The 22,620-nt window shown below is 43.2% G+C and overlaps 1 protein-coding gene across 3 annotated transcripts in view; it reads right to left on the bottom strand.

Annotated features, from left to right (window-relative positions):
* ift80 (intraflagellar transport 80 homolog (Chlamydomonas)) overlaps positions 1–22,620 on the bottom strand; it is a 39,243-nt gene that overhangs the window by 10,346 nt on the left and 6,277 nt on the right. For 2 of the 3 annotated variants that reach the window (XM_077540584.1, XM_077540585.1), the window contains exons 6-10: positions 22,238–22,347; positions 20,182–20,271; positions 19,483–19,620; positions 1,579–1,758; positions 283–401 (exon numbers count right to left, since the gene is read on the bottom strand). In XM_077540584.1, coding sequence (XP_077396710.1) covers positions 283–401; positions 1,579–1,758; positions 19,483–19,620; positions 20,182–20,271; positions 22,238–22,347 — 637 coding nt within the window. The remainder of the gene's footprint in view (positions 1–282; positions 402–1,578; positions 1,759–19,482; positions 19,621–20,181; positions 20,272–22,237; positions 22,348–22,620) is intronic. The other variant, XM_077540586.1, reaches the window with a different exon arrangement.

Here is a 22,620-nt window from a genome sequence, read left to right on the forward strand (position 1 = left end):
AAAAGCCTCACAAATATATCATCACTTGAATGCTTTTATGCACTTTTCAAAACAATGTGCTTTTACTTCCTTTTTAAGCCAAACGGTTTTGAGGATGAGGAGCAGCATTTTTGCTTTGGCAGCGCATCATGTGTGAATTGATGTCCATATAAGGAGGTTTATATGTTAACTCTCAAAGTGCAGTAATATTATATTGCAGCTGCTTACAGCGGAAATGGGTAGAAAATGGTCACTGGTGGGAATGGAGGATGCGCCGACTGAGTGAGTAAGTGAAGGGCTCACTTGTAGATGTAGCACTGAAGGGATGTGGCAACAACGAGGTGCCCAAAAGCCAGCGAGGCTTTGATGACTCGATCTCGGAACTCTAACACGTCCACCGCATCATTCATCACATTCCTCACCTGTGTGGAAAACAAAAAAATATTCAGGATGGCACGTGAAAGATTGGAGCAGTGCACATAAAGTGTTTTATTCTTATTCACAGGAAGCAGTAGATCACATATTATGGGTGTGAATTGCAGAGTATCCTGGCGATTCGATCCGTATCACGATTCAGCTCCCTCTCGGAATGAATGAATGAAGGGGCCTTTTCCAGCGTCAGGTGAAAGGTGGGGTTATTTTTACAGCTTTACAAATCTTCCTCTTCTGCTGCATCCAGCGAGCCAAAACTTACAAGCAACACGAGCGAGAATTAAATAAAAAAAAACAAAAAAACAAAAAAAAACAAAAAACAAAACACTGGACCGCAAGGTGGTAAATTTAGCAAACCACTGGCAGATGTTGAAGGCAGCCCGTGAGGAGGGAGGGAGACAGAAAAAGTGCCTGCCGGGCTGAAAATAAGCGGCCGATGACCCGCGTTTGTTTGCTTTACACAAACTGCACTCAGTAAGATGCCTGATCCGTTTTTTTTTTTTGAGGTGTGTATCCCTTTCTGAGGACATTTGGGCGTGTTAAATGCATGTAAATGCTACTTTGTGGTCAGCTTGACTTTAAACAGCACAAAATAGTCGAGCAAAGGGAGGCAAGCGAGACAGAGGAGGCATTGTCATTGCAAAATTGCCTGGCAAACGGGCAGGGGCCAAATATACTATACAGCTACAAGTTGACTGTCATATATATATATATATATTATTTCTATACATGGAGTGTAATGCCGTCAAACATAATCAGCCGAGAAAAAAATCTTCATCTATATGATAATGCTCAATTATGACAGATACAAACAAGGGTTCTGTAGTCAGACATAGTTCCGGGGCTAAAATATCGATATTGAATCAATATTCCTTTTCATAGCCCAATATCGATTCATAAAACCATGAATCGATACTTTTAATGCAGCTTTTTTTCACCCCGTAAATTAATGTGCCAAATACTCCCCCAAAAGAAGTAAGGTAAGAATTGGACATCAAAAGACAAAATGTGGATGCATAATTATGTACAAAGGCTGTGTCTCTTATAACACAGGTAAATTTGTTTTTATTTATTTATTAACAATGTCAGCAGTTTGTGTTGAAACTCATTAGACTTGGCAGCCACAGCAAATGAAGTGTCAGTCGAGTGCTGCACGTGTTCCTCTACCTGCATGCTTTTCCTCTTGGTAAGTGCGATCATAAAGTTGTTCCACTCCCAGTGCTGCTCCAGCACATTGGCAAAGATGACATGGCCGTTCCCGCAGGCCCCGGCCACCTGCGTGCCGTCAGCGGACCAGGCCAGGCTGAAGACGCTGCCCGTGTTGGGTTTCTCCAAAGCGTACGACCACTGCAAGGAGAGGAGAGGACCAATATCATCATTAAACAATGACGCCGTCCCCTGTGGTCGGGCGGGGGTGGTTCTGCCCCCCCCCGTTGTCTGCTCGGTGGCGGTTGCGTCTTGGCCGCTCCCTGGGCCCCCTGTGGGGTGCGGTGTTGGGGTGCTTCCCCTGGTGCCCGGGGCGGTGCCGTCCCGGCGCGGTCCGCTGCTCCGTGCCCGGCGGCGCGGTTCGGGGTGGGTGGGCCTCCGGTGTGCCCCGTGGTTCCCTCTCCCCTCCCCCTTCCTCCCCCCCGTCGCCTCTCCCTCCTCGCCTCCTCCCGCCCATCCTCCTCTGCCTCCCGGTCCCTTTTCCCTTGTCGCCCTCCCTCCTCCTCTCCCCCCCCGCCTCCTGCCCTGCAGCCGCCCTTTCGCCTTCTTGTCGTCTTCTCCCCGCTTCCCCCGCCCCCCCCCCCCCCTTCCCTGTCTGCCCTGCGGCCCCTCCCCCTCCCTCTCCCTGGGCCTGGGGCTCCCTCCCCGGCCCGGGCGTCGGGCTCCGGGGGCCGGGCGAGGGTTTGGGGCCTGCCCCGCTCCGGTATAACTCCTGGTGCCCCGGGCGGGCCCCGGTGGCTGGTGGGCTGTCCGGTAGCCCTGCTGCGCTGGCTGTCCGCCCATTGTGGTGCCGGGTGGATGAGGTGGGGGGCGGCGGGGGGTGGGGGTGCTGGGGGGCGGGCGTGCCACCTACACCCGCCGGGTTGGGTGAGGCCCCGCTGGTCGCTCCTCTTACTCACTTCACTAGCTTGCACTATACACTTTGTAAATATACACATAGGGCACACAACACATTTCTTGGTGGGGTGGGGAAGGGTGGAAACACCGTCTTCACCCTTCAACTCCCCTCCAATTTTAATGCACCTCACGTCCAAGGGGAGGGGTGAGTTGGGGCGGGGAGCCATCAGAGGGGATGGACTGCAGTGCCTGGCAGCGCTGTGGTCCCCCCCATTTGTGTCCCTGCCCCACCACTTTGTCCCTCCATTCCCTTTTTTAATGCACCACACATATACATATTCATTTTTTGGGGGGGGATACGGGTGTGTCGGAGTAGGGGAAATTTTTTCCCTCTGCTCCGACTCACCTGCTCCCAATTTTAATGCACCACACGCACACACTTGTATATACACTGGGTGGGGCCACATTCACGGTGTAAGGGTAGAGCTCGCCAGTCGGCGAGCTGGCGGACTCAGTAACAGGGTTAGGTGTCACTTGTACTCTGGCGTGACGACCGGGGCCTCTCCCCACCGGGCTCGGTGTTCTGGTGTCCCGCCTTCTCCCCTGGTGCTTCCTCCTCTGCTTCCCCCCTCCCGCCGCGGTGCAAATCTCGCGCGGCTGGAGGTGGGGTGGGCACATCTTCCCTCTCTGCGCTGCTGCCCGGTGCCGGTTTCCGGGGGGGGGTGGGGGGTTCTCGCGGGGGGCCGGGTTCGCGGGGGGGGGGGTGGCGGCCGTCGGGGGGGGGGCGGCTTGTTTGGGGGGGGGGTGGAGGTATGGGTGGGTGGGGGGTTGGGTGCTGGGGGTCGGGGGGTGTTCGGGGGTTTGGGGGTCGGGGGTGGTGGGGCCTGGGTCGTGGTGGATGGCGGGTTTGGGTGGGGTGCGGGGGGGTCGTGGGGGGATGGGGGCTGGGGACCGGTGGGGCGCTGTGGGGGCCCGCTGGGCCTCGTTCTGCGGCCTTGGGCTCGGGGGTGTGGGCCGGGGCTGGGGCGGGGGTGTTCCGGGTATCTGGGTCGGCTCGCTGACCGGTGTCCGCTCGGGTGGCTTGGGGGTGGCCTTGGTGCTGCCGCGGCCTGGGGATTCCGGGGGGGGTGGGGGGGGGGGGGGGGTGCTCGCTTTGCTGGACCGCGGTTGACGGCTTCTCTCTTTGGTGGTGGTCCTTATGCATGCCAGATCCGTCGCACCAGCATCTACTGAAACTCAACAGAAGTACCCTCTCCCTCCCACAGCCCCTTGAATCAGTTGGTGCTGGTGTCTGTGGTTCTCACTTTTCTTTATCTATCCTTCCCTCCTTCCTCTCTTTAGTTTTTCCTCTGGTCACTTGAGATCTTAATTTATTAGAAGTATGAGGTTTCTGGGGTTGGCATAAGACTCCGGTTTTGTAACCACGCAGGAGGGGTCTTGTTGGTGCTGGACTTCACTTTGATGGATTGGATGTACTGGCTTCTATTGATCTCACTCTGCCTTATCGATCCTTCCCTCCTTCCTCTCTTTAGTTTTTCCTCTGGGCTCTTGAGATCTCGCTAAATTTGCTGGAATTTAGAGGCTTCCGGGGTTGGCGTAAGACTTTGATTTTGTAATCATGGGGAAGGCAGGAAGTGTTTGGTCGGTGCTGGATGTCACTTTGATTTACCTTTCTTTTCTCTTTATTTCTTTTTTTTCTGACCTTTTCTCTGGTCTCCTGACCATTTAAATCTCACGACTCTGGCAAGATTCTGAAGTACCTGGTTAAGGCGAAGGGTAATGGGATATTTATAAGGTTTTAGGTGAATGAATGAGTATAAATTTATACGTATTTGCACGCACGCACGCAAACGCACGCAAACGCACACACGCAAACGCACGCACGCACGCAAACGCACGCACGCAAACGCACGCACACATACACACACACAAAAAAAAAAAAAAAAAAAAAAAAAAAAAAAAAAAAAAAAAAAAAGGAAAAGAGCAATGATGACAAGACGTTGAATCGGTAAGACTACCGAATGAACAATTCTGAGCTCTTAAAAAAAAAAAAAAAAAAAAAAAAAAAAAAAAAAAAAAAAAAAAAAAAAAAAAAAAAAAATCATTAAACAATGACGGCCACAAATGTAAACTTCTGTTGTGGAAGCAAATGGACGTTTTACAGAGCAGGTGAGCACCGATACCCGCGCACGTAATGTCAACTCTGCTGGAAGGAAGTCGTGGCCAGTCAATCAGCGAGCCCGTGATGAACTGTGAGATGTTGAAGGAGCGCTGGGCCCCTGCCAAGTCCGACAGTTGCACTCGTAAACATACGCTCTGTTATCCTCATCCGTCACGCATGCAAGGAGAAAGGCGGAACAGGGATCTGACTAACTAAACCCACCAATACAGTAATGATAAATATGAAAATATTATAAAAAAAAAAATTATATATAAAAAAATACTTGCTAGTGCAAGCACACGTTCAGTTCCTCCACATATTGAGTCGCTTCTCAAGTAAATTACGTTCCCCTTCATCTGACCATTAACATGGATTTGAAACATAGAAGGGCCAAAACATGCCTTGTGAAAATTTAACTGCTCTTAAAAAAATATATATATAGCCACCAGAGGGTGCTAGAACTGAATGGAAATCAACCCAACTTTTTTTTAACAGATATGCTGCTTTTAACATTGTGACAGAAGGACGACGATATATTGTGGCACTTTTAATATCCCGATATCACGATATTGCCGTTATCGTTACATCTCGAACATTCACTTCAAAACAAGCACCGCTGTTTTCTTAAGATGGCACCCAGGGTCAGCCGATCCGATGAAAAAGGCAGAGGCCCCAGAATTGAACCCTGCGGAACCCCATATGTTCATATGTGAATTCATATGGCACATATTCGTCCCACCTCTTTTCTTTTCTTGCTCAACATAGTTTGTATGAAGGGTTTACAAAAATAAAAGTAAACACGGTACGAAAAGTCAACTTGGAATCCCGTGTAATGGCGAGCGGACAAGTGCAGCTCGGCAGGCCGAGAGTTGTGGCAAGAGAGGAGAAAAGAAGCTCAGTGTGTTCGCCGGCTGATATGCACGCAGCTGCGGGATGTGAGGGTGTGGCCGCTATTTCCTGCGCGTTGCCTTTTGACGTGCGAAAAGGTAACAGTCAGCAGGTTGGCTGCTTTGATCTTGTCTGCTCCGCCTTTTCTCCAATCCACGCAGATTTCTCAAGCTGGTTTCCCTCCCAAGTATTTTCATGTCATATTGGGACCAAAAATAGTTGCGGCAAAAATAATAAAAACGGTGCTGCAATGTGGACAAGAGACAGTTTGTTCAACTTCAATGAGTGTTGTCATTGCGCCCCCCTCCCTTTTAGTCTAGTCTAGTCTAGTTTTAGTCTGGGGAAAAATGTGTTGACGAACTTATTTTTATTTAGTTTTCGTTGATGAAATGAACACTACAGGGGACACTCGGGAGTTCAACAATAATGAGGGACGTCATTTATACTGCGGCTAACGTCTTGAGATGGACCCATTCTGCGTTAAAGCACCCAAGGGGGGGGAAAGGCGAAAGGGGACATCTTGATGAGGGATGCAGCTGAACGCAGACACCAGATTGTAATGAAGCACGACATGTGATGGCGGCCAAAAAAAAAAGAAAAAAAAAAGGAGAGCTGCTGGATTCACGCTTACCTAATGCGTTTAACACATTGAGCCGTTTGACTCGTCGGCCAGCAAACCAACATGTGAGTGTGCGTAAAAAAAAAAAGAGAAGAGGGGTTTGTCTTATGTGTGTGCAATATTCATGTGCATAAGTGACTCTGTATGCGAAGAATATTAGTGTGTAACATTGAAAAGTACACGTGAGAAAATAACGATATTAAAGGTGCAGCGGCATGTGCGTCATGAAAAGGCGAGAATGTTCCCTCGTTTATCGCGGGTTCATCTATCGCGGTCTCGCTGTATCGTGCAATTTTTACAGCGTGCATTTATTTTAAACGTGCTTTTTGGTCTTTTATTTTTCTTTGTGCGGCCTTATCTCTCGATCCTTACGTCCGACCGGGGACATACAGGCATTCGCGGAATCGTCTCGACAACACCTTTCCAACGGCGTCCCGTCGCTCCATGTAGAAAATATATACTGTACTGTATAACAAGTACATTAATTTAAAAAAAAAAAAAAAAAAAACACTCTTAATGGGAATTTTTGTCTTTGCGCGGCCGTATCTCTCGAACCTTACGTCCGACCGGAGACATACGGGCATCCGCGGATTCCACGACATTGCATTCCTGAGATGGAAAATATATACTGTGCTGTACAAGTACATTAAAAAAAAAAAAAAAAAAAACTTTTAATGGGGAAAGATTGACTGTAAATGAAAAACATAAATATAAATGATGAATGAAAATGCATTAATAATAGACTTCCTTGGAATTTGTTGATGATTATCAATAATCAATCAGTTAGGAGTGTGACGATAAATCGTGGCACTTTGTCTCCCGATAGATTATCGATACGTCTACGCAAGTATCGCGATATGTTTCTGTAAAGCGCTTTGTGACAGCTAAGGCTGTTTGAAAGCGCTATATAAATGGGGGCTGCAATGAATTGAAGGGGGAAAGGGCGTGTGCGGACAAATGTACAGAAAAAAAAAAGAAAAAAAAAAAAAAAAAAAAAGAACAGCAGACATGCAGAAGCAAACGTATGACGATTTATTTGGGGGTGGGGGTCGGGTGAGGGAGTCCTCACGCTGGTCACTGAACCCCTCGTCTTTCTATAATGGTAAGCTTTGTGGGTCCGAGAGAAGGTGACAGACATGACGTGTAGGCCAGCCGCGGGAAGGGAGCAAGGTAGGGGGGAGCGCTGATCCCGAAAACTCACAATGAGCTCATACACGTATTCGACGACGTATAGAAAGCAACGAACGCAGACAAACATGCACAAACACAGACAAGTGTTTGTGTTGCGGCAGAAGACGAAGGTTTGGTAATCATACACGTGAGACGACCGCTCTGGAGCATAGAGCAAAAAAGAAAAAACACTCACGCATACATCTCATGTGTGTTAATGTGACTCGGGCGCACATACACACGTAGTTACATGTAGGTAAGAAAGCCTGGCATGCCGAGCTTCTCAAATCAACCTCTATTACAGGTACAGGCTACAAGCACAATGGAGCTGCCGAAAGGCCAACGCTGATGCCCATGTCACTCACCGGGCCAGGCTCCGCCTGATCCTGTATCCTTTCCATAAAACATGTTCTACTAAGTGTGTGTGTGTATGTATGTATGTATGTATGTATGTATGTATGTATGTATGTATGTATGTATGTATGTATGTATGTATGTATATATATATATATATATATATATATATATATATATATAAAACATCTATGTTGTTCAATGTGTTTTTAGATGATGCTTGTAGGAATAATTGTACTCAGCAATCTACCACTCACATGCACGCACACACACACCCACACACGCACATACACCCCCACACACCCCAACAAGTACACTGTGTTCCAACTATGTTTTGCATTTGCCTTATTAGGGTTGGAACACCTATGTAATTAGGGGCGTGGAAACAAATTAAAAGAGGGTAAGGAGGGGATTTTTTCAGAGAGTGCAGTAGTTAAATTGTATCAGTCAGTTCCTCTCCTCACGAGCTTTGAACTGAGCGTCTTCTCGCCTTTTTGTTATGTTTAATAAATGTCAAACAGGTAAACCTGACAATGCTACAAACGCAAATGAGTTTGTGTGTGTGTGTACTACTTTGTGTACTACGCAAGACTGCTTTGGTCTGAATGGGTGGATGTTAAAGGGGGAAAGGATGGGCTGGAACTTTGGCCAGGAAGGGGTTAATGACACCCGTCTTGACTAATAGCTCCCAGTGGAGCTATGTGCTGATTCAGAGCCATTACGTCTTAGGCATTAAATATGTCTGTCAGCGAGCACTCAAAACTCCACCGCAGTGCGCCGACGTACAACAAAATGCTAATCGGACAAAGGGTCATGAGCCCTCCCCGCCTTTGATTCACTCGTTGCACTTTGTCACTCTGAAGAAAACAGTCTGAACTGCTATTAGCATTTAACGGGTCAGCCCCTTTTAACCCTGCTTTCAATACATGTTTGACTAGACCTACTCGAGTCTGAAAAAATGTTAAGTGCAAAGTAACACGATAAAGTGACGTGAAATTAGCCTTCAGTAGTGGCAGACCCGATTCATTTTACTAGACCTGAGTCATTGGTGGATGGGTGTACAGGTGTTCAACTTTTTTAACCACCAAGGCAACTTTAATTATTTTATGTAGCACATTTCATACACAAGGCAACTCAATGTGCGTCACACAAACAAATAAAAGGGATGCTTTAAATAACAACTAAAATAAAAAGCCAAGTTTTTAACCTGGATTTAAAAGCACTTACACTCTGGGCTGATTTCACTTCTGTCAGCATCTTATTCTATTTGCATGCTGCATGACAAGTTAATTCCGCATCACCATGTTTGCTTTGAACTCTGTGCTTGATTAACTGACCCCTGAGTCTGCAGACCTCAGAGGCCTACTGGGTTTATATTGAATCATTGTTTATTTAACAAAAAAAACATTCTGCGATTTATAGACCAATAGCAGAATTTGAAAATCAATTCTCTCTTTACTTCACTTTAGACCATCTTTTTCTGCTAAACAAATGACCGTTTGTTTTTCCATTAAAGCGATACAAGATTTATGCTGCATTCAAGGATGGTCGGAAGTCGGAACTATCCGAGTTGGATTTTCCCAGTTCCGACCTGACAGCGTTCGGGGCGAAAGTAAACAACCAAAATGGTGAATAGTGATAAATTGTTTTTTAGTTTGGTCCTCAAAACTCATTTTGGCCTCCAACAAACTTACCTTTTTGCAATTTTCCTTCATTTATTGTTTTAATCTTATTTCATAAGCATTCCATACAGTTAAGTAGTTAAGCGTATAATTTCATGCCGGGAGATAGCGGCATACTGTCACGTACATTGTGTTACTTGAAGTTATGTCGAATATTTATGAATGAAAAAAGCTATCTGGTTTTATACCCGAGTAAATTGTGTTTTACCATTCACGGTTTGAGTTTCCGAAGGGGTCGCCATTGTAGAGTGACGTCACTTGTAGTCGTTGAAGTCGGGGGTCCTTTTTATTTTAAGACTTTGCAAGTGGAATTTCAGAGTTCAAGGGGGCATTCCAATACACACTTCCTGGTTTGAACTCGGAAAAGTACGACTTCCAACCATCCTCAAATGCAGCATTATAACTCCTTGTCCAATATTGGATTAGGCATTGTTTAAGTTTAAGTACGTAGGTCGATTTTGCATAACCCTGCCATCTCAAAATCACAAAGACAAAAGAAAACAACTAATTTGGCTCAAGAAGAAGACAAAAAACATGATTCATGGAAAGACCAAAGGGTCCATCACCCATGTGGATCGAGGCTATAGAAGAGCTGCGTTACTTGTTAGCTGAGCATTGCGCGATTGGGAGCCAAAACTAGTCGAGGGTTAACAGCCTTGCATAAATCACAACAGCTGGACGACGCTTGGCGAAGCCAGCTGGCTTCAGTTTGCCTGCTGGGGCTGTGTGCGCAGGACAGGACCTGGCAGCGCAGGTACCGAGCGTAAATCCTCACACACGATAAACACAACACACATGTGCCAGTGGAATGGACACTAGACATATATATACAAGCATCTGGCCATAAACAGACGCAGTGTATGAAAAATGCTGACACCGAGCTTCTCAAACCGATTCTGTAAGGTGCAAGCGTGAGGAGGAGTTGGACTATTAAAAGAAACAGTTGTTTTGAGGCTATGGATGGGGGTTCCATCAATCTTTTGGGGGATTATAGGGGCTTGTAAACGTCAGCTTGCAGTGACCCCGAGACTCAAAACGGGCTTGACTACAAGGATAAGAAGAATCACTATAGATCAAGGTTAATTTAGTTAACTAAAACTAACGAAAAAACTCAAACTAAAATTAAAAAAATAAATTCGTTAACGAAATAAAATAAAAATACTTTTTAAAAAAACAAAAACAAACTACATTTTATTATTTTATTTAAACTAACTATAATTATAGCAAAAAAAAGTCCTTAATTTTAGATTTTCTTTGGTAATTAATTAAATGCATGAGCCTTTGGGGATGATTTTAATTTGGGATTTTAAGTAGATTTATTTTGATATTAACCGGAAAAAGGACATTTGAAAGTGTGTCACACAGAAGTGACATCATGTAGCAGCAGCCAATAGAAAAAAACCTTCAGATGACGTCGCTCCCATGGTGTTTTTGAAATATTATGCACAAGTAATACACATTTAAAAAAAATAATAATAATACTGAAACTAAAACGATGCATTTATTAAATAACAAACTAATAAGAAACTAACAGGAAAACCCTGAAAACTAATTAAAACTAACTACATTTTCAAACAAAATGAAATAAAAACTAACTAAAATTAAAAATTCCAAAACTATAATAATAACCCTGCTACGGACTATGTCCATGAGACCTGGACATGTTCAAACATCTGGACTGGGAAATGTACTGACTAGAGGAACCTTGGGGGGTAAAAGCTTTATTTGGTTAATTAAAAAAAAATAAAAAATGCCTACAGTATACTAATTGCTTTACACATGGTTTTAGCTCAAGGGGAAAAAATGCAAAATAACTTGTTAACTCATTGACTGGCAACCATTTTCACAGAAGCAACCCCCCTTCACTCCCCACCCAGCAGTTTGACTGGACTTGGACTGATTTTGCGGACCCTTGCGACTGCAGAGTGCCACAAGTTGGGAGCTTTGCAAGCAGGGAAGGCGAAAGCGGGGGAGGGGGCAAAGGTAGAGAATAGATCGAGCAGGAGAGAGAGCTCGAGGGAGTGAGTAAGAGAGAGGGAGGGAAGGAGGGAGAGATAGAGAAAAAGGGAGGGAGAGTAATGATGTGCACATGGTTTCATGCTGGAGCCTCAACATAGTAACCATAGACACATGCTGGGGCCTCCTGGGACTCATCAGCAAGGCACAGCTGTGAGCTGGACAGCCGAATTCTATTAGCACCATCTATGCGCACATGTGCTTACAATCGCTCTCAAACGCGCACATGCGCACAAAATTTAAGTATTTGCTTTTGTTTTGACACGCAACAAAGGGTTAAAAACAAACTAGATTCTCTAGCCAACTTTAGCGCCACGATTATTTGGTACAAAGTACTACCGTAATTACTTGATAAGGTAATTATGTAAGTTTATGACTATGTCAGCAGGGGGCTAAATAGGTGCCTTGATTTCAAAGTTGAATTTGTTCCCTGACCACGCTGAATTCAACCCCCTAAAAACTTTTCTTACAATATGTTCTATGCAGCCCCTATTTTTTCACTCAGAGGTAAAAATAAATAAATAAATAAATAAATAAATACTCTGAAAAACAGAAGTTGCTGCTCTGTTTTTTGGAATATTTTTTTTCCTGTTTTTTGAATGTTACGGAATAATTTTTCCCTGTTTTTCTGAACATTTTTTTTATGATAGAAAAAAATATTCTGTAAAACAGAAAAATAAATAATAATAAAAAATACCCCAAAAAACAAAGCTCCCCCAAAAGATTTGTCAGAAAAACAGGAGTTTTTTAAATTTTTCCTTCAAGTGAATGCAATATACTTCTGTAGTATGGAATGGGCCTCAGAGTAAAAAAAAATAAATAACTGAGTGCCATTGTCTTTGTAAGGGAATATCTTTTAGACAAGCATTCGTTTCCTCATTCAACAGGCCCAGTACATGACAAATGCGGCCAACTGCGCAAACCAGACATCGTCAATGTCTATTTGGGTGCCAAGAAGTGGGACAAACAGAGGGACACACACACGCACGCACGCACACGCACACGCACACCCCTTTTCAAGTTCATCCAGTCATCAATAGAGCGCTTAATGAACTCAACGTTGGCAGCAATGTTTGAAAAGATACACAAGTTGCAAAAGTCCTATTATCTGGCTGCATTGGTTACCCAGTGACACCCCGCACCTTTTCATCGCTTCTTTTTCGGAGAGTGTGACATGTTTGTTTAACAAGTGGCGCTTGTGGTTTCGCCAAGAATGATGAATTTGCCAGTGGGGCTGCCTGAGAGTTGGGGGTTTGAAATGGTGGCGACATGTAGAGCGGGGGAGAAAAAAAAAAAAAGGAAAGCAACAACATAGAAAGTTGAAGGAGAAACCGACGTCTTTTATGTAGACCCAACTTTACAGGATCTCGTGGACAGAAAAGGAAAAAAAAACAGCTCCTTCCAACGGCTGTCTTTTTCATGATGCCTTCCATTTTGGTTTGCAAACAGGCATGCTTTTAAGCGCAGCTTTGGAGAGGTATAAAAGTAATACTGTGTCAAACAAGTGTCTTTGACGCTCTTTGTCTTTGATTGGCACAAAACGAGTGTTCATTTTAGCAGCCATTTTTAAATTTAGTCTTAGTCCAATTTCAATCACGTTTGTTAGTTTTTAATTATAGTTAGTCAAGATCATCCCATAAATTAATGTAAAATATCGCGATGCGCATCGCCTTGAAGATCATGTATTGGGATACATATGTATCGTGATACGTCTCATATCGTGACCATCGTATCGTGATACGTATCGTGAGGGTGGCGGCAATACCCAGCCCTAGTACACATACACGCATAGCCGCCTACCAATATGTGGGAAACACCTGCGGCACGCCTCTTTCGAGCGCAGGAAGATGGCTTCACACTGACCACAGAAGCGCTCGGTGGGCACACACACTCCTCGTTGAGAAGCATGACACGCTAATTAAGCTTATTTAGTGTCCTGCTAGCTGGCCATCGACTCCTCGTTGAGAAGAACTACGCACTAATTGTCATATGGAACTTTTTTTTCCTTACACCTCGTTAACAGGTATTGTGCCAAAGTTGTACCCCCGTAAAAAATGTGCGTCACTGTGGGTCACATGACAATTTCAGAGTGAGAGATTAGCAAAGACAAGATTTTACAAAATCATATAATATCGTCTTGTTTTTGTTCGTGTTTTTTTATTAAGTGAAGTACATTTTCGTCTCGTCTTCATTAGTCAACGGAAATGTATACTGATTTCGTCCCAGTTATTGTTTATTAATGAGGGTTTTAGTCTAGACTAGTTTTAGCCCGTGAAAAGTGTGTGTTGACAAAATTACTTTAGTTTTCGCTGACGAAATTAACACTAAGCACAAAATAATACAAAGGAGAAACTATTATCTTAAAATTTGGTTGGATGATAACTGAACTCTACAGACGAGTATGTATTATTATTTGAACAATGTTAAGACTCATCACTGGAGCTGGTGGTGTTCAAACGTTATACAAAGAATACGAAACAGAAGACACAGAATGACAGAGTAGGAATGTAATGATACCCAACATTACAATATATCACGATTTGAAGCTCTCGATACGATAATTATCACAATATTGTGGGGAGGTTGGGGATACTAAAAAAAAGGTCACAATATTGTAAAAAAATGAGCTCATACAAAAAAAACACAATATTGTGCTTTTGTACAATACAGCAATGATAAATAATACTAAAATATTAGAAAATTTGGGAAAAATGTATATATATTATAAAAATGATGTATATATATTATAAAAATGATATATAAAATACTGAGTTCCTACACATATCGACTTGGTTCACAAGTAAATTACGGTCCCCTTCAACTGACCATTAGCGTGGATTTGACACAGAAGGGACAAAACATGCCTAGTGAAAATTAAACTGCATTTAAAAAAAAAAAATAGCCACCAGAGGGTGCTAGAATTGCACAAACGGAAATTAACCTGACTTTTTGAACAGATGTGCTGCTTTTAATACCGTGACGATGACAATATATTGTGGCAGTTGTAATATCACGATATCGCCGTTATCCTTACATCCCTACCAGAGAGCAGCCTCAACTCCACAGAAAAAGTTGAAGAAAGGGGGAGTGCAGAAAGCAAGGAATAGCAGCCAAGAGCAGAAACGTGTAAGGGGAGAGAGCCGAGTAAAGCAAAAGGGAGGGAAAGAGAGGGAGAAAGAGGAGTGGCCCTGTACAAGGAGGGGTGGGGGGTGGCAGAGAGAGCAAGAGAGAGAGAGAACTGCTTTGCTGCTGACTCAGGATTCTCTTTGTTTGACCACGCTCCCTCGCTCTTGCTCCACTTCTCGGTTACACGCACACCCAAACATACGCTTGCTTTTCTTTCACGTGACGTTTCTTTTGGACAAACCCGTGCTAATTATTTCACTTTGTCTACTCGACCGTTTCTTCCCAACCCCCTTATTATGCGTCTCTTTTCTCTTCCTCGCCTCCCACAATAAAAAGTTCCCTTCTGGTGTGATGAAAACAGATAAATGTGCACTGACTAATAAATAATCCACAGCGGTGTCTTTTGGCGTTTCATGCTCCACCAACAGTGGCTCAACAACTCTGCGCCGTTTTATTCCCTTCCAGCAGCGGCGATTTCCAGATGTGGCTTTGGCGGCTGGCATCAAAACCGCTAAAAAGCGGGTCAGGTATACGCGCCCCTAATGGAAGAGTTATTGGAGGAGAAGATAGGGGTGAACGCAAGCATGTCACACGGGATAAGAGGCTACACGGCCCAAAAAAAATAAAAAAATGAGTGAACGCTGGCCCACGAACAGAGAGAGTCAGCATGTGAAGTCACGTTTCCACCAAGTGGTTCACTCCAGTTCAGTTACCACTTTGTAGTTTGAGATTTGCTAATCTGTTTTTTATTTCCACAACAGAGGGGACGGCCATGAATGGAACAGCACAGCAACAGTGCTAGGAACTCAATTGCTTCTGATTCAGAGCTGTAACGATGAATCAAATAATTGGAATAATTAGACGGCAAAATAGGTCAGAGAGAAATCTTTGGAAGGATCCATTTTTACAAAACGTCTACAGTCACATGCAACGTTCCATGCAGAAATAAGATTGTACCATGCCCGCAAGACAGGAGGAAAGGGTCTATTAAATAAATCAATAAATACATACGATCGATCTATGAAATACATAAATACATACGATGTATCGATCGATACATCGATAGATAGATACATCGATATGGGCATTTTGCAGCAAGGATGGCACATGCAGACCACAAAACGACTTACTGGACAGATTTGTTGTCAAAAAATGACATTTTCTGTCCGCAAAGTAGAATTTCTTTACTTGAGATGAATCAAGTTTCTCACGTTCAAAACACACCCACCACCCGTAGAAAATCACTGCTCACAATAACGGCGCTTTTGTACAACCTGAAAATTGTGCAGCGTAAATGAATCATAAAATTGCTCAAACTAAACAGAACTTACATTTATGGCATGGTGGTACAGTTGAGAGAGAGAGAGAGAGAGAGAGAGAGAGAGAGAGAGAGAGAGAGAGAGAGAGAGAGAGAGAGAGAGAGAGAGAGAGAGAGAGAGAGAGAGAGAGAGAGAGAGAGAGAGAGAGAGAGAGAGAGAGAGAAAGAAAGAAAAAGCGGTGTGGAGGGAAGAGGGAAAATGGGCGGAGAAATTATGGGGAAAGGGTTTGCGGGTTGGGGGTAGGGGCGCGAGTTGGAGATGGCCCAATGGCACAATAATGAGTCCTACTTGTTAGCAAGTGGCAGTGTCGGAGATGGTGACAGGGTCCAGACGCTAGACACCAGCTGCAGCACCTCGTAAATAGACTGCTGTCTCGCAGACACATTTGCACGCACGCACGCAAGCAAGCGGGCACATGCATATACTATGGGAGGCACACAGACACTGACTTATTGTTTCGACCCCAATCTTGTTTTTTGTTTTTAAAAAAAAAAAAAAAAAAAAAAGGGACAGGGGACCTCTTTGTATGGTGTCATGTTCGGGCTCCCGTGAAGAGAAATAAACTCCACACGCACAAAACCTCAACCAAATGCCATCTGAAGCCAATGAATATAGGATAACAATCGGTCAATTTTCATGATAACAGCAATCTGCCTTGCGTGCACTTCTTCCTCAATGTAAACTTGCGCTCTCGATGTGCATTCACTCCCCGGCCTGCCCCGCTACTCCGATGTGATAATAACAAGGGGGGAGAGAGGAGAGCAGAGCTGAGCGTTTAGGCTAAGAGGAGAGTGGAGTCGGACAGGAGGTGAAGAAGGGGTTAAATGTGCAGCTCCAATCCTGCTGAGCCAGCAGTCGGAGTTGAGGTGCAAGCTTTCATTGTATCACATACAGAATCAAACCCATTAGTCATGCTAGTAAGTGGAGGAGAAAAAAAAAAAGTTTAGCAGCTGCTTCCTTAACCCGTACTGCACTACACACAAACAATGTGTCCAATCAGGTATAGTACACAGCCTTTCCGTTGTATTCATTCAGCAGCGGCGCAGCGCCGCTCCTGAAAAAAAAAGTGCGCCTTTTGTGTGTGCGAGTTCCACAGTGAAGACGTTATCCTTCCAGTCAAGCATCGGGGCAAATTTTGCTTTGCCACCGCGCGTTTCTGATTGGTGGGCGCTCCTTCCTGGTTGGCTGCTTCCTCGAGCCACTGTGAATGACTGTGTATGACGTGTGACTGGAGCGCGCATGCAGGAATAACGCGGAAGAGAGTTGGGGCTGTATGTAGAGATTAAACAAGAATGTGAATAAAAAGAGCGATGAAACAAAACACCAGACTGCAGTGTGACATCCTGTGTCTACCCTGTTTGGGGTAACTGCAATCAGTTACGCGTTTGTACATGGAGGCACGAGAGAATTCCACATCAGTGGAGGAAGAAACTCAAAATTGACCTGTCAGCCAAGCAACAAGACGGAGTGGAGCGGATCCACAACGGTCACCCGCAGTGTAAATCCCGTGAATAAAGTAGAACCGAAGTCACTGCTTTGCTCCTGCAAGTTAGCGTAACACCCCCTGTGTATAGCTGTGTTGGTGTTTAAACTCACATCCACAATTACTGTGGCTTAATTGACACTGTACGGCACCAAGATGGATTACCTACTTTTTTTTTCTTTTCTTTTTTTTTCATAAACCCCACTCTTTTTTCGACAAGCCTCCCACGCAACGCCACGCCACAGTCTCGGAATAGGTTTCGGGGGAAGGCAAGCGTGCCCTTCCTCCAGTTCAAGCAGGGCAGAGCCATAATCCTCCTCCTCCTCCTCCTCATCTTCATCCTCAGACTGCCTCAAGCAAGGCACAGCAAAGTAAGGCAAATGGCGCTGCCGTTTGAAAATTGGGACCCATCAACCACATCAACAAAGAAAGACAGAATAAAGGGGGTGAGGCGACTTGGATCATTGCAAAAAAATGACGACATCAATTATATTCAGTGTTGCCCATTTATAGTTTTAATGGTACTCTCATTTTTACATTTTGATCTAGACCAAAGAAAATTGACACAAGAAGGCCTCATTTGAATGATTTTATCAGATCACAAATAATCTGGAAGTTTCTCCACAACCTACTGTAATCCCCCCTTATCAAAAGACCAAAAGTAACATTAAAAGCACAAGAGATTTCCGCAGACCACTTTCAGATATTTATATTCGATCATAACCTCTCCAAAACACCTGACACCCTTCTAGAGAATATATGTTATGTGTTGTTGGCTCATATGTTCTCACTTTTTTTTTTTTTTTTTTTGGGCACCGGAGCGAATGTTACCATTTGATCCTAATTAAGTCCAAATGGAGCATGAAATGTCATGTGATCAGCACAGCGGAACAGAGGTCGTTCTGTTTGCTTTCATGGCAGCACGTCCGATGCGGCACACTGTCTTGACATCTACATGGGAAAACTCCTCCAAAGAAGACCAACATGTCCCTAATGAGGGCGGCGCATGCCATGCAGTTTGTGGCCAAATGTTCAAGAAAAAACAAAACAATTACCAGTCGTTGCGCTTTTCATTTCGCCCGTTGTTGTTGGTAATGACAACATATGGCATGCGCATGTGAGCAACAAGCCCTCACTGCAACACAATGCAAACTGCGATAATTGACAGTGTGGTACATATCGTGTGCTAGAGGTGGGCGGATCGATCCAAATATCGATATTATCGATACCAAGTCAGTTTCGATATCAAATCGATACTGGTACTTAAATATGGATCTACTGGTTTTGTTTCAGTTTGGCTCTTTTTTTGCACTGCTGCAGTTTGGTCAAACATATAATGGACGTGCCACGGTAGTGTTTCGATCACGTGACATAGTATCTCATCTTTGTAGTAGATTGCATGAACACTTACAGTACTGTACTTGAAAATGTTTGTTTTGGTATGTTGTTTTATGTTTTACATTTGCTGTTGCGTGATAATATTTAGCCTTGTTTATTTAGGTTTAAAAAGAAGTGATGAAGGCAGCATTTTTAGTTTTTGTAGTTGCAGTTTCTGAACAGTAGCCTATATGATATTTGATTTGTTTAAATTTCTTTTCATGTGATCACTTTGTGCAAAAAAAAATATTTTGTCATGGTTGGAATGCTTCTGGGTGGGAGAAACATTGATAAAGTATTTTTTATGTATCTAACTTTGTCCAAATGTTGTTCTTTAAATAAAAAATAAAAATAAAAAAATAAACAACACAAAAACACATCGAAGTTGAAATGATACACCTTATGTTTTTTAAAATTATATAATATCCATCCATCCATTTTCTTAGTCCCTTGCTTTTCAAAAAGAAGACACCTGTTTTGTTTAAAAAAAAATACACTAAAGTACTCACTGTTTTAATATTATGTTTCAGTGATGTTATAAAAAGAAACAATTTTCTCATTGAAAAAACATCCGTTCATGTCTTGAGTAGTCTCTTATCGTAGATTATTGTGGATTTATTACCCGACCAATATATCGATAATCGTGCTATCGTCATATCGTGAGATAATCGTTATCGTGAGCCTTGTATCGCATATCGTATCGTGAGGTACCCACAGGTTCCCACCCCTATTTGAGTGTGTGACTGCACCACTGCAAGGTTAACAGTCACCGAAGATGGTAATTAAAGCATATTCGGAATGACAGAGGATATAAAATAAGTCCTCTTTCTTACCCCAGTTTTGTCACAGAGTCGCAAAGTGTTGAAGGAGCCCACGGCAAACACTTCTCCATCTGGAGCCCAGGACAAGGAGGTGACTGGGTAGTCATGTGACAGCGACAAGTAAAGCAGGCGACCAAAGCTGTCCCACACCTGTTGAAGAGACGAGAGTGATTTTGAACTCATTTGCTCCCAAAGACGTATCAATACGTTCTATTTTTTAATGTTTTAAGTGTACCAAAGATGTATTTATACGTTTTTTTTTTTTTTTTTTTTATGCTAGAGCATATGGAAGGCTTTGATGCAACCTCTCAATTGCAAAGAACGATTGAAAAAAAATGGTAGTTATTATTCAAACGGCCAGCCGGTGGCAGCAGAATACGAAAGATCAACCAGGGCCATGTTGCAAAAAAAAAAAAAAATGTTAAATGATGAAACTTAGCTATATTCTCATGCTAATTGCTGCAAAACGGAAACAGATAGAAATATATATTTTTTCCTGATAAAAGAAGAGACTTTTATCTTTCTTTTGGTAGGTTCCAGGTTTTTATAGCAATAGAAACAATATTTTGTAGGCTTTACAAAATCAGTCCAAATCCAGTAAAACAGTCGGGAGTGAAGGGGATTGCTTCTGTGAAAATAGCTGCGAGTGAATGAGTTAAATGTGCAACAACAACAAAAGAGAAGCTCCGGTATGCACCAAACACCGTTCACCTTGTATTTACAGTCCTCTCCTCCCGACAGTATGAGGTCATTGACGGAGTTCCAGTCCACCTTCAGAATGACCCCATCGTGCGCCTTCCACTAGAGAGAGACAAAGATCACAACACATGAATCATCAGATTGCTTGCTAAAGACAAACGAGGAATGTTTTATACACTGCATGGATGTGGGATTTGTTTGTTTATGATGTGTGACAGTGAGCAAGTATTATTAGCTTGCTGTTGGATGTTGTTCCTTCTCTCTCTACAAACCCGAGAGCTTCCATACAAGACTAAAAGGCCCAGAGAGGGAAGCAACATAAATATTCATGGACATCTATGTTATTTGTGACTGTATGAGGGCTGTGGAAATCATATTGGATGTGATGGTGGTCCTTTCCACCCAACTATGGGTTACACCCTTTCATTAAGTAGCTGCTATATGAAACGCTTTGCTGAGGTTGCTACCAAATCCAATCCCAATTTGACCCGACTCATGTAACACTCACGCCCAATTCACACTGACTGTGACGGTGCGTTTTTTGTACGGCATCCGCACGGACTGCAATTCACACCGCATGCGTTGCGTGCCCGGAAATGTGCTCCCGCCAGACCACAATATGACGGGGGTTCATGCTGGAGAGTTGAGTTCACGCGATAACAACCGTGTGTATATAGTCCTATTAGTAAACAATAGCCACGCTTGCCTTCTGTCAGATCCAAATGCTTTTTATTATTATTTCTACCATGGTTCTTCTACCATGGATAAATTTTGTGTTGAAATAGTGTTATTTTGTCATGTTTCATTTATTCTGATGCTCATTGTTTTGTCTTAAATGTTCCACTCATGTAGTTAGCTAGCTTCCCTCCCTAAAAAACAAGTTTGCAAACGGTTTTATTTTGAAATATACCGGATTGACCTTTATGCGAGATGCCCGACTTCCTGTCCGGCAAGTGTCATTTCTTCAGCTTCATGAAAATCCGCATGCGGCGTCTGGAAAAAATCTGCATCGCCGCATACGTTCCGCACCGCAAACGCAGCTGGTGTGAATTGACATGCAGACTTGAATTCGTTCTATTCGTGCGGCATCAGTACGGAAAACGCACTGCGTCCGTTCCGCAGTCAATGTGAATTGGGCGTGACACAACTCTATACAACTGTGAAACGAGAGCCATGTAACTAAAATCATGATGTGCCAGTATTGCCCACTAAAACCTACGCACAAAAAGGTTTATTTAGCAGTTTGATGTCCATACTTTTGAAGTATACAGTGTTCCTTCGCTATAACGCGGTTCACTTTTTGCTATCTTGCTGTTTTGCGAATTTTTTTGGTGGCAATTTTGAATGTTTTTTTTTTTTTTACAGTAACGTACTTATTTTAGGAAGGTTTGAACATTGAGAATGTTTTAAACAAGAGAGATATGTGAGAAAATGTAAAAGCCTCGATGAGAAAAATGTATAAACTGTGTGGTGAGGGGTTTTACAGCCTTAAAACGGTTATAATAAATGTAAAACATTAAGCTAACTTCTTCGCGGATTTTAAAATTGCCAACATCAAATAGTAGGAGTGTTTAAAAAGAAAAAAAAAATATTTGGCAATATATTGCGATATTACAGCGCAAAATTTTCGAATCGATTCGATATGCAGCCGAATCGATATTTAAACTTTTTTTTTTAATCGATACATTCAACAAAAGGTCTTACTTATGGTTAGGGTTCACACGTTAAGCATGGAAGAATGTTATATTAATGGAACACTAAGCATTAATATTTTATTTCAATGCTGTTCAAACATGAAACAAATTGTTAATTACAGTGGCTCACAATTATAAAACTGAAGTTTCAGATCAATAATACATTTTCATAAAAATCTTACAGTGTACAAGTTTACCGATGAGTATTTTCTAAATTTGGGTAAAAATAAATAAATAAATAAAAAAAAAAAATTGCATTTATTTACTTATAGATTCATATGGGGATTAATCGGTATTGAATCGTGACCTATGAATATTGATACAAATCGAATCACCAGGTACTAGGCAATTCCCACCCTTATCAAATAGTGTACCTGTATGACTTTGGCGCTGGGTTGCAGAGGTTTGATGACCAGGTGTCGACCCAATGTGTACAGAATCCTCTCGGAGTCTGGGCCCCAGGCCACAGAATACACGGGAGAGCCTGTGTTAGACACACACACACACACACACACACACACACAAAAAACGATCTTTATGCATATTTTCAACTCAAGACAGAAGGATGTCACAGAGCGAACGTACATTCAATTAGAGTATGTGCGCACAAACTTCTGTATTTGATAAAGGAACATTTATCTTTAAGAAGCAATCACTTTTCCTCGGGGCTCTCTCTCGTCATCATTCAGCATATAGAAGGCACACCAGCTGTGCAACCTCTGCAGAATAGGCGCGAGCGTGTTTACGAGTTGGGCTT

The sequence above is a fragment of the Festucalex cinctus genome, chromosome 13 (assembly GCF_051991245.1).
Source record: "Festucalex cinctus isolate MCC-2025b chromosome 13, RoL_Fcin_1.0, whole genome shotgun sequence".
Classification (NCBI taxonomy): Eukaryota; Metazoa; Chordata; class Actinopteri; order Syngnathiformes; family Syngnathidae; genus Festucalex; species Festucalex cinctus.